Here is a 12,341-nt window from a genome sequence, read left to right as displayed (position 1 = left end):
CACAGTTCCTCATGGCTAACTAGGGAGGAAGGAACTCAGCGGCACAGCGGGGTGGAAGGAAGGAAGGAAGGAAGGAAGGAAGGAAGGAAGGAAAGAAGAAGGAGGGAAGGAAGGAAGGAAGGAAGGAAGGAAGGATTGTTAGAACTTTGAGTAAAAACAATGGAAGGGTTTTAGGGTAGCAAAAATGGAATTGGATAATTCAGTCAGTTTCTCCACGCTCAGCTCACTCAATCTCCATCCATTCTCATTCCTAACAAGCTAACACATATGCCCTCAATCCTTATGGTTCATTCTAGGTGGCATTTTTTAAGCAGAACACTATTCACTCTTCATTCAATGCTCAGCATTGATCACACAGCAGTGTTCTTGCACCCTGTCAGTGATCACACGACCTGCAACTCCCCAGCCGCCTCCCTGTGACATTTAGTTATCATTCACTATGTTAAATGTACGCTTCTGTGGATTGTTGTTATATACCTAATTTATTATATTATCTAATGTTCATTTACAGTAACTCTGGATAGGCTCTGCTATATGGGGGGGTGTTGTTGTGATCTCAGATGCTGCGTCATGCTCGCACAGATCATCTTTATTATGACAAAAGCACACCACCAAACTGAATGCAATATCAGTGCAATACATAAATAAATCCAAATGAAAGTGTCTGACTGAACAAGGAAGCGATAGAATAAGTAACTCTGAAGAATGGGAGAAACAACAAGCAATTAGGAAGGAAATAATGAACCAAGAATTGAAAAAAAATAGAAAGTCACCAGAGAATAAATGCAATGCACGTTCTGGGTGTATTTAGACTGTTCAGCTGTGAGGAATAATAGTTTGTTTTGTGCCTAATGAGTTTAGTGTGTTTGCCATTGACTTGCTTGTCTTGTTGACTAAAAGGTCAGTGGGCAATCAACTGCCCTTTGTATTTCTCAGATCTTTTGGATGGAACACTAGTGAAGTTTGTAAAATAAAATAGAAATCAATAAATTATCTCAAGCATCAACAACTGCTTTAGAAGAAAGAAATGAAAGGATCACTGACTGACAGTCAATTATTCAACTCTCTCTCCCTCTCTCTCTCTCTCTCTCTCTCTCTCTCTCTCTCTCTAATATTAATGTGCTAATATTAATAATAATCCTAATATTAATGTGCTCTCTTAATTAATTACTCAGTCGGTGCACTATCCATTTCACTAGACCAGCGATGCTTGTGCTGTTCTTTGTCTTTGTAGCGCAGTGGTATATTGCCCTGTATATTCACGCTGTATGTGATATATGGTTCCGTATAATGTAATCCATAATAACCATATGCTGTGGGTAATTCATCATCAAAGCCACAGGCTCTCAGAGGGGCTCCCTGGTCAAAGCACTCTGACAATCTCGTAATGAAATACATCAGTTTAACTCCACGGGAGATGAAGGCCCTCTCTTTGTGTCTTTACCTCTGTCTGTCTCTCCGTCTGTTTGCATCTCACTGCCATCTGCATGCAAGTGTCCTTGTTTCACTGTCTCACTGCTCGGTCATCTGTTCTGTCTGTGTACTATGTCTTTCTGCCTTTCTTTCTTTGTCTCTCTTTCTGTCTCTATTTGTCACACTGCCTCTCTGCAGAATAAATTATTCTGACCTCTAAACCCATGACAAACAGGTAAATGTCAAGGTGGTTTAGGGGTGAATTAGCAAATGTGCCTTCAAACTGCAGGATCACATCAGGGCACTCTGTGTTCTCTCTCTCTCTCGTACCAAAACATACCACAGCTTTAGAGATGAAGGAGGCAGATTAGAAAATTCTACATTGACTGGAAAGTCTCTGTTTTTAATCTCTATAGGCATCTGGGCGAGTGAGGAACTCCATCCTCTCCTTGTGTCGATGCGTGCTGTATCAATGGCCCAGTTACGAGTACGACTGGGGGGCTGTTAATTGGTCAGCAGTAGGACAAGGTGGTTGTACTGGTCACCTCCCCGTGAACAACTTCACAGTAGCCTGCTGTAGAGGACTGTGGTTGTACAGAACTATACTGTAATGTCTACATGTGAGTGAAAAGTTGTGCAGCCCTTATCACTCCCACAAGCTTGTTTTGATCAAAAACGCAGCCTGGAAGAAAAGTCGGAGACATTAGGATTCTAAAAATTCCATTCCCATAGACTCGTTCCTATGACGCTCTTGATGTTTTGATATTGTTCATGAAATGTTGTTTATAACCTGTCTGTAAAGCATGCTGTAACTATGTTTGGAAAGGTGCTATACCAATACAATTCAAAATTCATTAATAGACAAAATAAGCCAGCGGACATTTCACTTACGTTTTTTCCCCGGATTTTTTCATCACACCGGAACCGGAGTGTTACAGGCACTATAGAGCGTCGCAGTCCCACCCCCTTTCAGAACGACGAGTGGCCCAGGAAATTAATCCCAATGCATTTTTCCCATAGGCTTTTCTTAAAGTATTTATTTAAAGACGGTTACGCCGCGGACAAAGCCAACTCGGAGCGTGACAAATCATGACAATGAACACAATGTTTTGGGAGGGAGGGCAGAATCCATTTCTTGCGACCGGCTGTCGGTCGTTACGCACCGTCGGCCGGTCTTTTATAGGTCGGCCGGTCGGTCCGAATGCAATTTTAGCGGTCGTTTAGTCGGTCGTTACGCACCGTCGGCCGGTGCGATGGGTCGGCCGGTCCGTATGTGCGTCGGCCGGTCCGTATGTGCGTCGGCCGGTCAGTTTTTATGTCGGCCGGTCAGTATTTACGTCGGCCGGTCAGTATTTACGTCGGCCGCTCCGTATTTACGTCGGCCGGTCTTTGTTCACGTCGGCCGGTCCGTATGTGCGTCGGCCGGTCCGTGATTAGGTCTTTCTTCATATTTTTTTTTTCTGCTCTCGTTGCAAAAGATAAGTCCAGTGGAACACTTCTTTTTAGTAATGTATGCCTTCCGTAGTGTCGCGGTCTATGCTGTCGCCTCTCGATTTTTTTTGGCTGGGGAAGTTAGTTCAAATCACGGCAGACAAAAATTATTATATTTTAAAAAATAGCCGTATGGAATTAATACATTATTTGATAGGCAGGCAGACAGGCAGGCAGACAGACAGACAGACACCAGGCAGGCAGGCAGGCAGGCAGACAAGCCTATCAAATAATGTATTATCAAATAATGTATTAATAATAATGTATTAATTCCATACGGCTATTTTTTAAAATATAATAATGTTTGTCTGCCGCAAGCGTGATTTGAACTAACTTCCCCAGCCAAAATAAATTGAGCGGCGACAGCATAGACCGCGACACTACGGAAGCCATACATTACTAAAAATACGTTTTCCACTGGACTTATCTTTTGCAACGAGAGCAGAAAAAAAAAGAATATGAAGAAAGACCTAATCACGGACCGGCCGACGCACATACGGACCGGCCGACGTGAACAAAGACCGGCCGACGTAAATAGGGAGCGGCCTAAGTAAATACTGACCGGCCGACGTAAATACTGACCGGCCAACGTAAAAACTGACCGGCCGACGCACATACGGACCGGCCGACGCACATACGGACCGGCCGACGTGAACACCGGCCGGCCGACGTATTTCACGTCGGCCGCTAAAAATGCATTCGGACCGACCGGCCGACCTATAAAAAGACCGGCCGACGGTGCTTAGCGACGGACGTGCCGGTCGCAATAAATGGATTCAGCCCTTACTGGGTTTTGGGACGATCAAATAATTTATAAGAAGAAAAACAAAACAAATAGTGTTGTCTCCTGCCTTTATTTTTTTCTTTCTAATGATTTGATCGGCCCAAAATATTGTGTTCATTGTCATGATTTGTCACGATCCGAGTTGGCTTTGTCCGCGGCGTAACCGACTTTAAATAAATACTTTAAGAAAAGCCTATGGGAAAAATGCATTGGGATTGATTTCCTGGGCCACTCGTTGTTCTGTAAGGGGGAGGGACTGCGACGCTCTATAGCAGAACAGAGTTGTGAAGCGTAATCAATATATATATATTAGGGCTGTCAATCGATTAAAATATTTAACTTGATTAATCGCATGATTGTCCATAGTTAACTGTGATTAATCGCAAATTAATCGCATATTTTTTATCCGTTCTAAATATACCTTATATCAGTGGTTTTCAAGATTTTTCATATCAAGGCCCATTATTTATTCTTCATTTGAGCCACGGACCACCATTTGATGACATTTAGCCTTCCAGACCCAAACTAAAGAACTGTATTGATGTTGGCCAATGGTACCATTACGAGAGATAACAGGCCATGTTGATCAAAATAACATGTTTTCAAAGTTTTCTAATTGTGTAGACTCACTGGGGGAGAGAGAGAGGGGGAGAGAGGCATTCACATGCATGCCTCTCTCAACCATTCTGTCAAACTTCACAGTGCGTTAATCGCGCATCAAAAAAATTAGTGCCGTTAAAAGGATTGTGAGTTAACTAGTTAATAGTGCGTTAACTTTGACAGCCCTAATATATATATATATATATAAACAAGCGTTAAAAGTCCAAGTACTGTAGGTAAAGGCATCTCTCTCTCTCTCTACCAGCTCAGTGGCCTTGTGGTTAGAGTGTCCGCCCTGAGACTGGGAGGTCGGGGTTCGATCCCTGGCCGGGTCATACCAAAGACTCTAAAAATGGGACCCAGTGCCTCCCTGCTTGACACTCAGCATAAAGGGTTGGATTGGGGGTAAATCCCTGCGACATACTAGCGTCATGTCCAGGGGGTGTACTTGTACATCAAGCTGCCTCACGCTACAGAAACAGGAGATAGGCTCCTGCCCTATGGGCCTCATGGCTCGGCAAGGCTACTTACTTACTCTCTCTCTCTCTCTCTCTCTCTCTCTCGTGTTACCCAGAGTGACCCAGAGTGCGACTGTAAAAGTTAGCACATTCATTTGTCTCTGGTCTAGACGATTGTATCACTGTGATTGAAATTGTGAAAAGGAAAAAGGAATGTAGAAAAGGTTGCATTTTTCCCCACGTTATTTTCTATACAAAAAAAATCTAAGATCTTAAAGAAGAGATGTTTTCTCCCATATAGATTAGTTAGCGCCCCAGCCTGTGTCCTCCGTGAGGAGGAAGCCCAACAGCCCTTGTAAGGCCTTTAGGAGGGCCATGCAATCAGCAAGCGGAGCCGCAGCACCATTTCCCTGCACCCTGCAGGAGTGGACTAGCCTGGTTAATAAACCAGACCGAATCAGCCGTTGGCAAAAAAAAATTGCCTACCGGCGGATTTCGGTCTGGAGAGGCTCAATTTTACGCCCATTTCCTACTCCAGAGAATGTGGCCTCCAACAGAGCATGTGAGCGGAGCGGAGCGGCCGATAATTCCGCTCTTCGCTCTCGACGGCTTTTGTTACGCTCGCTCCGCGCTCACGTTCATCTTCCCCCACGCCGCTCCCCGCTCGCTCAGCGCTCACCTTCATTTACGCACGGAGCGCTCCCCGCTCCGTGCTCGCTCCGAGGCTACACTCATATGCCCGCTCCGCTCAGCACAGATGCCCGCTCCGCTCAGCAGAAAGAAATGACGGGGGGGAAAATAAAATGCTGTTTTCCTGAAATTGGCTAATTAAACCTGAAGACCGCATGTTGCTGCAACATGCGGTCTTTTTTGGAGCATGATGTAAATTAGCTTGATTTCGTTATTTAAAATATCATAGAATAATTAAAACAGACCCAGTTCAAATGTATCAACCGAAGTATGGTATTTATTTGAATGTACCACTGCGAGCACCATGCCGCAACCAAGTTCAACGCCAGTGACAGAAGCAGAACCGCAATAAAAAAAAAAACGATAATTATGCACAGCCCTCGGGGCATATATAGCTCGGAGCGGAGGACAGTTCTCGCTCCGAGCGGCTCGGAGCGGCTCGGAGCGGAGGACAGTTCTCGCTCCGGAAGTCAATCTGACACATTTAAAAACCCGCTCTGCGCTCACGTCAAAATCCCCTCGCTCCGCTCCTCGCTCGCTCCGCGCTCCGCTCCGCTCACATGCTCTGGCCTCCAATAGGGACACGGTCACACGGTATGCAATATGGGCGGGCTTTGGTACAGTGACGTTCAATGCTTGAGACCTTTGACTGACAGTAGCTCTGACCAATTGCGTCAAAGAGAAAATGTTTCCCTGGAAATGAAATCCAAGCTGAGCCTCCCCAGACTAATATCCCGTGGATCCGTGCGATATTAGTCTGGTTTATTAACCAGGCTAGGAGTGGACCTGGTGAGAAGTAGGAGGGGCCCGGACAGGAGTCAACCCATGAACCCACAGAGCCTAGTCCTTCCATGCGCCAGAAGTGTACCTCCCAGCCCTGGCAGAGTAGTTCTGGAGTAGTTCCAACGGATTGTGTGGCCCTGGTTTTGCCCTAGTGGGACTGATTGAGGGTAGCTACTGGGACGTAAGTCGGGACTTGATCACCCCGGCTGGGTCGCCTGAGTGAGGGGTGTTGACCGTAGCAACACTGAGGATACGTCCCAGGTGCATCCATGCGGTGTATTTTTTGTTATAGTTATTATGTATTCCTATCTTTTGTGATGCAATGTTCAGAAGTCCAGCGTCAGTAGTATATATGCTACAGTATGATTGGAAAACCAGTCGGAGTGGAAAAGGGTGCACTCGTTTTCACAGATTTCAATCGGACACATATGATTTGTGGCATTTTGTGCAAAACAGGCCACTCCCGCAAAGTTTTGAGAGTCAATGGAATTAAATCTGACATATATGTCTTGATCACATTACTTTAGAGATTTGTGTAGGCCTACTTACCGCTGTGAAGAGTAATTTGAAACATGTGGGGTGGAGGTTCTTCCTTGGTCACCCAGGAGTGTGCAATGTGCATGCAAGGTTTCACACCGATGCGGTGCCCGAGATAAGACGGACAGACTCACACAAGCTAAAATAATATAATAATCGCGTATCCCTTGCCTTTTTCCATTCCGGCCTAGCGAGGATAATAAATAAAATAAAATACAGTATTTAGACCTGGTGGTAGTTTTCCATTTCTTCTTTTCAAGTGATTGAAGGTATGATTCATGAAGTCGTCTGGTATAAAGACATTCGTTTTCAGTACAAAATGGCCTGGCATGTGAGAATGTGACAGCCTGTACAGTAGTCATATATGAAAAGCATATGCTTCTGACAAAACGATAATTTAGAAGACTAAAGTCAGGCAGAAAAGGAGGGAAGTCATTCATTCCGTCGTTGGAATTGGCAAGATAAACAAATTCACATTTTTGAAAGAATTACTCAACTTCCTGCTACCAGAACAGAACAGAGATTAGATCACAAATAAGAGGGCAGTCGGCCACTTCAGTGATGCTTGCGGAACTCGACTACGTCTCGTTCCTGACCGCATCACTGTCGTGGCAATAATCACATTAAACCACACTCTCCTGTGTAATATTGCTTAATTAAGTTAATTATCCAAATGTCTTTAGAGATCTACATCACTTTTCAATGTGCCTTCAATTTGTCAGTGCTTCAGGCCCTAGACGGACCTTATAGCCTGAAAACAGTGTGAAGCTTGAATTTGCGTAGCTAATTGTCAGCCATATTAGCCTCCAATTCACGGATGAATAAATAAATAAATCGAGCTCACTAACATTACTGTTATAAACATCTATTCAGATTACAGTTGCATTACAGGAAGACTTCAACTATTTGTAACCTATCTTCATATAATTGGTTCTCACTAACGCTCATTATAATATGGTACCATTTTTGTCTACCCGTCTCAGAGGAGGGCTGTGGACAGTTCAGAAACCCGCCTACCCAGTTATTATGAATTATGAATTAGTTGTTTAAGTTATAAAGATAGGGTACCATAATATCATGCCTGCAACTTTATTAGTTACAATTAAATTGATTTGACATGTATCTTTATGGGTAATTGTTTGAACTCAGACTCCAGTTTCTGGAAGTTTTGGAACATTTGTTCCAAAACTGTAATATTACATACAATTGGTAACCCAATGATGTCCCATATCAATATATTAGTGTGTGTGAATATTTTCACTACTTTATTTTGTGTGATACACAACACAACACAACACAACAAGTTCTAACAGATGCACATGATGCACTAATGAACACGCCATCAGCCATGAGGAGAGCCAGGCGTACCTGTTTTGGTTGGAAGGAAGACAGGCCTATACACAGCACTACAGCTTCAAATAGAACCTTATTTACTCATGCACTTATTCAATCAATGACTAAATACATCAGTGTTTTTCTGCTTGGTGTCAGGGTCTACTTCACCACTGGTTTCCATAGCAATGCTGTAGCAAAATGCATTATTTCTTCACGCACGCACCCACATACACATACACATACACATACACATACACATACACATACACATACACATACACATACACACACACACACACACACACACACACACACACACACACACACACACACACACATACACATACACATACACATACACATACTGCACATACACATACTGTACACATACACACACACACACACACACACACACACACACACACACACACACACACACACACACACACACACACACACACACACACACACACTCGTCAGTGCCCTTAACACACACCCTAACATTCCTTTATTCCTTCATTAACTCCCTCATATCGATTTATTTCTCCCTTAAATTTCCTCCTCCATTTTTGTTTCCATTCCTTTCTGTGTTTAGATTGTGTGTGTGTGTGTGTGTGTGTGTGTGTGTGTGTGTGGCTGTCATGTTGGAAACAGCAGGATATCAAGCGCAGCTGGTGCTCAGAGGGTTTGATTAGGCAGTGGTCAGAGCGGAGCTGTCATTATCAAGACAACTCACCTCTGAATTCAGCGATTGACCAATCAGTAGTAGTAAGGATATTACAAAGTCATACTACAGTAGGCAAACCTAGTTCAGCTGGACCTTCGATTATTGTAACAGTTATTTGAGATGTATTGCCCTTTAAAGTGGCAGTATGTTGACGTATGCTGTGTGTGCACAGTGTGGGCCACTGTAATGTTCAGGCTCCCCAACCAGTGTGGAATCACATCCAGTGTGTGTACCCGGGGCACGCAATTTACCGCCCGGGAAATGGCTTCAAGACCCGTCGTCCCGGAGGTTGTTGTTTTTTCTTGTTAGTTTTCACACAGTGCGCATTCTTTCCCCTGATCTACGAGTGATCAAATGTCCAATCTCCCATCATTTTCAATCATGTTTGATGATATGTATATGGAATTATGGATCACACTCGAGGGCTGCAACGGGAACTGGAGCCAGCGGGGCCCAACGTAAATGTTGGTGGCGCGGGCGGTATTTAAATACCTACGGGCAGGCACGGGCAGTCAAGATAAAATCAGCGGGACTCCGCAAATCCTGCATCCTCCCGCAATTAACCAGATACAGAGTTTATATACACTTTAGCTAAATATGAATGTCTGACTGACCGACATCTTCAGGCACGCTCGCAAAGCTGCTGCACCTGTCAATCATTAGCCTAATCAGTCATCACTGTGAGAATTGTGTGTTTTACGGACGGAGCGAGGCGTTTCCTTTCCCCGTGATGGACATACTAAACCCCTTTTTGCTTTTGCCTGCATCACTCAGCAATAACGTGAAACGGAACACAAACAAAGATGAGTAGGCTACAATTTGTTTTATAATAACCACCAGCACACAGCGTCTCTCTCTCTCTCTCTCTCTCTCTCTCTCTCTCTCTCTCTCTCTCTCTCTCTCTCTCTCTCTAATATTTTAATTTAATAATTGTATTGTAGGCTATATGTTCATATTTCGTTCAAATAAAACATTTTAAACCAAAAAATATCACTATTCTATTGAACATATGAAGTATCTATACATATAAATGCATTTTGGTGGGCACTTTTTTTCTTTTCTTTTCTTTTCTTTTTCTTCTGACGGGAATTCCCGCTGGAGCCCGGGAAAAGGTCAGCAAATTCCTGGGAATTAAAATGAGCCAAATCCGGGAAAATATTAAACCCTAGACGTGATGCTGTGAGCCGCAGTAGTAATACTCAAACCTACAGTTCACACTGGCATCAGCAGTGCATGGGGCAAAGGGCAGAAATTCCCACTGAAATATTAATGTAATATTGAATAAATGGAAAAATGTGTCGCTGGGCAGAAAGGGGGAATAATTTTTAGCATTCTGCCCTCCTCTCTATAGTGCCTCTCAAACATTTTCATGTCAAGGATCCCTAAATCTATTTAGTCGCGGAACCATTGGCTGGGTTTCCCGAACGCATTTAGTGTAAGACTTGTAGTGCCGCTCATGCTCAGATTCCCTCTAGGCCACAAACAGAAGCCTGTGCACATATACATTCTGTGCATAGATGCGTGAAGTGTATTTGATGGTGGTAGGTATGATTGAATTGTTCATGTAAATGTGTTAAGTGTTAGAATGTTCTAACTTGCTTACCAGATCGTCCTCTTTGTCATCCTCTTCCTGTTACTCCTCTCCAGGTCCCGTTGCTGTGATCAGTGGTGAGGAAGACTCTGCCAGTCCTCTTCATCACGTCAACCATGGTATCATCACCCCGTGTTCCCTGGAAGCAGGTGCGGATGCCGTCGTCATAGGGATGACCCGCATCCCTGTGGTGGAGAACCCCCAGTATTTCAGACACGGTCACAACTGTAACAAGTTGGCCAGCTGTAAGTATTAAGACTAAATTATATAATACTATAATGCCACGTGTCTGTGTTGTTGTTGTTTCACCGTGAATATGTCCGAATGAGTGGTCGAAAAGCTACAGAGCTTGGTTGAAAACGCAGAGGTCAAAGCAGTGACCTATCACGGCCACAAAGCACAGGCGTGAATTGCACTTCTGCATACTGACATAATGACTTGAACCCACACACATAGTTGTGCACTCCATACGCACAAATACATTTACATTGTGGCCTTGGCGTGGAATTCTCTCAAATGTAATAATAGATACAGTAAAAAAAAGGAGAAAAAAGGCATTTCGACAGGCACAGTATAGTCCCAACAGGTAACAGTTTAATTGGATAATTGGTCCAAAAGGTGATATAAATGCATGAACCAGTGTCCAGGTACATCTACAACACCACACATTATGCAAATACAAAAACGCTGAACTTTAAATTGTGAATCTAATATGTTTACCTAGCACTAAGTTGTCTATATCACCACATTTTGGGGCGAGGAGAGATTTATATAAAGCTGCAGAGCAATGGTTTGCTTGTGCATAATGGCATACAATATCATAATTCCTGTTGTGTGTGGATATTGCAGGTCCTAAGAGGTTGTTTTGTTTGGCCCACATTCACAGTATGCACACACATTTTGTTACAGCATATTAAAGGCTATGAATTTACCAGTGCGCTCCAGTCATATTTCTCTCAATGTATTGTCCTGAGCAGAGCCTGAGAGAGAGAGAGAGAGAGAGAGAGAGAGAGAGAGAGAGAGAGAGAGAGAGAGAGAGAGAGAGAGATGTGCCACCTCCATTCACTTCACGTGGCCAGTCCAATGGTGCCTCTTCTACATAGACTTCTATTGCCAAATAGTGTCAATGCACTGGGGTCTATGAACGTTTGTTACTATTTCGTGTTACATGAACCACATACAGTACATTATACATCTTCTACATGTTAACACTATTTAAACAATAATGTATGGTTTATGTACATTGTAAGATACAACTACACTTACTATACATTATAAAGTATAGATTTAATGTGAGGCTAGCATTATTTAGATATACTGTATGTACTTGGACACAACACCATTTACCAAGTGGAATAAATCAAGTTTTATCTAACTGTAACACGGCTGCTAACTTTGGGTACATCAATCTATGGTATTACAGCCATTTCTAGGCTGTTATTAGGTTTGGCTCTAGTGGGAACTGAATGTCATGTCCAATCAGTTCTGCTCTGAAGAAATCAGCTTGCTCCAAAGCTGGTTGCGATTTCTCTGCTGTTTGTCTCTATAAGGAGAAGAGCTAGGTGTCCCAATATATATATATATATATACTGTATGGATACAGCGAGATATAGTGCTCTGAGGGTATTTTCGAAAGCCAGACGTTGGAGGAACGTCAAAAATGTAAATACTGTAGCTAGAACATGGCAGCTGTGCATGGTTGTATTTGTACTTTGTGTTACCAGGGTGTGATATGTATAGCAGAGGCTGCTGGTCGGTGATGCTCATTCTGCAATCATTTCAAAGCGGTTTCTGATGATAGCAAATGTCTATGTGATTGTTTTGGATTATTGCATTTCTATTGTGACGGTTGTGACCTACTGTGTACAGCAGGTGTAGCTATCGGTAGGGCAGTGGTTCCCAAACTTATTTGCGTCAAGGACCCCCAGATCA

General features: G+C 43.4%; 1 protein-coding gene across 1 annotated transcript in view; it reads left to right on the top strand.

Moving 5' to 3' along the window:
* LOC310855150 (NT-3 growth factor receptor-like) overlaps window positions 1-12,341 on the top strand; it is a 262,706-nt gene that overhangs the window by 204,027 nt on the left and 46,338 nt on the right. The window contains 1 exon segment of the mRNA XM_083760043.1: window positions 10,466-10,654. Within this exon segment, the coding sequence (XP_083616169.1) occupies window positions 10,466-10,654 (189 nt within the window).

Source organism: Protomyctophum parallelum, assembly GCF_964188405.1.
Source record: "Protomyctophum parallelum genome assembly, chromosome: 2".
Classification (NCBI taxonomy): Eukaryota; Metazoa; Chordata; class Actinopteri; order Myctophiformes; family Myctophidae; genus Protomyctophum; species Protomyctophum parallelum.
Note: the sequence above shows the minus strand (reverse complement) of the source record. Positions and strands in the feature narration are given on the sequence as shown.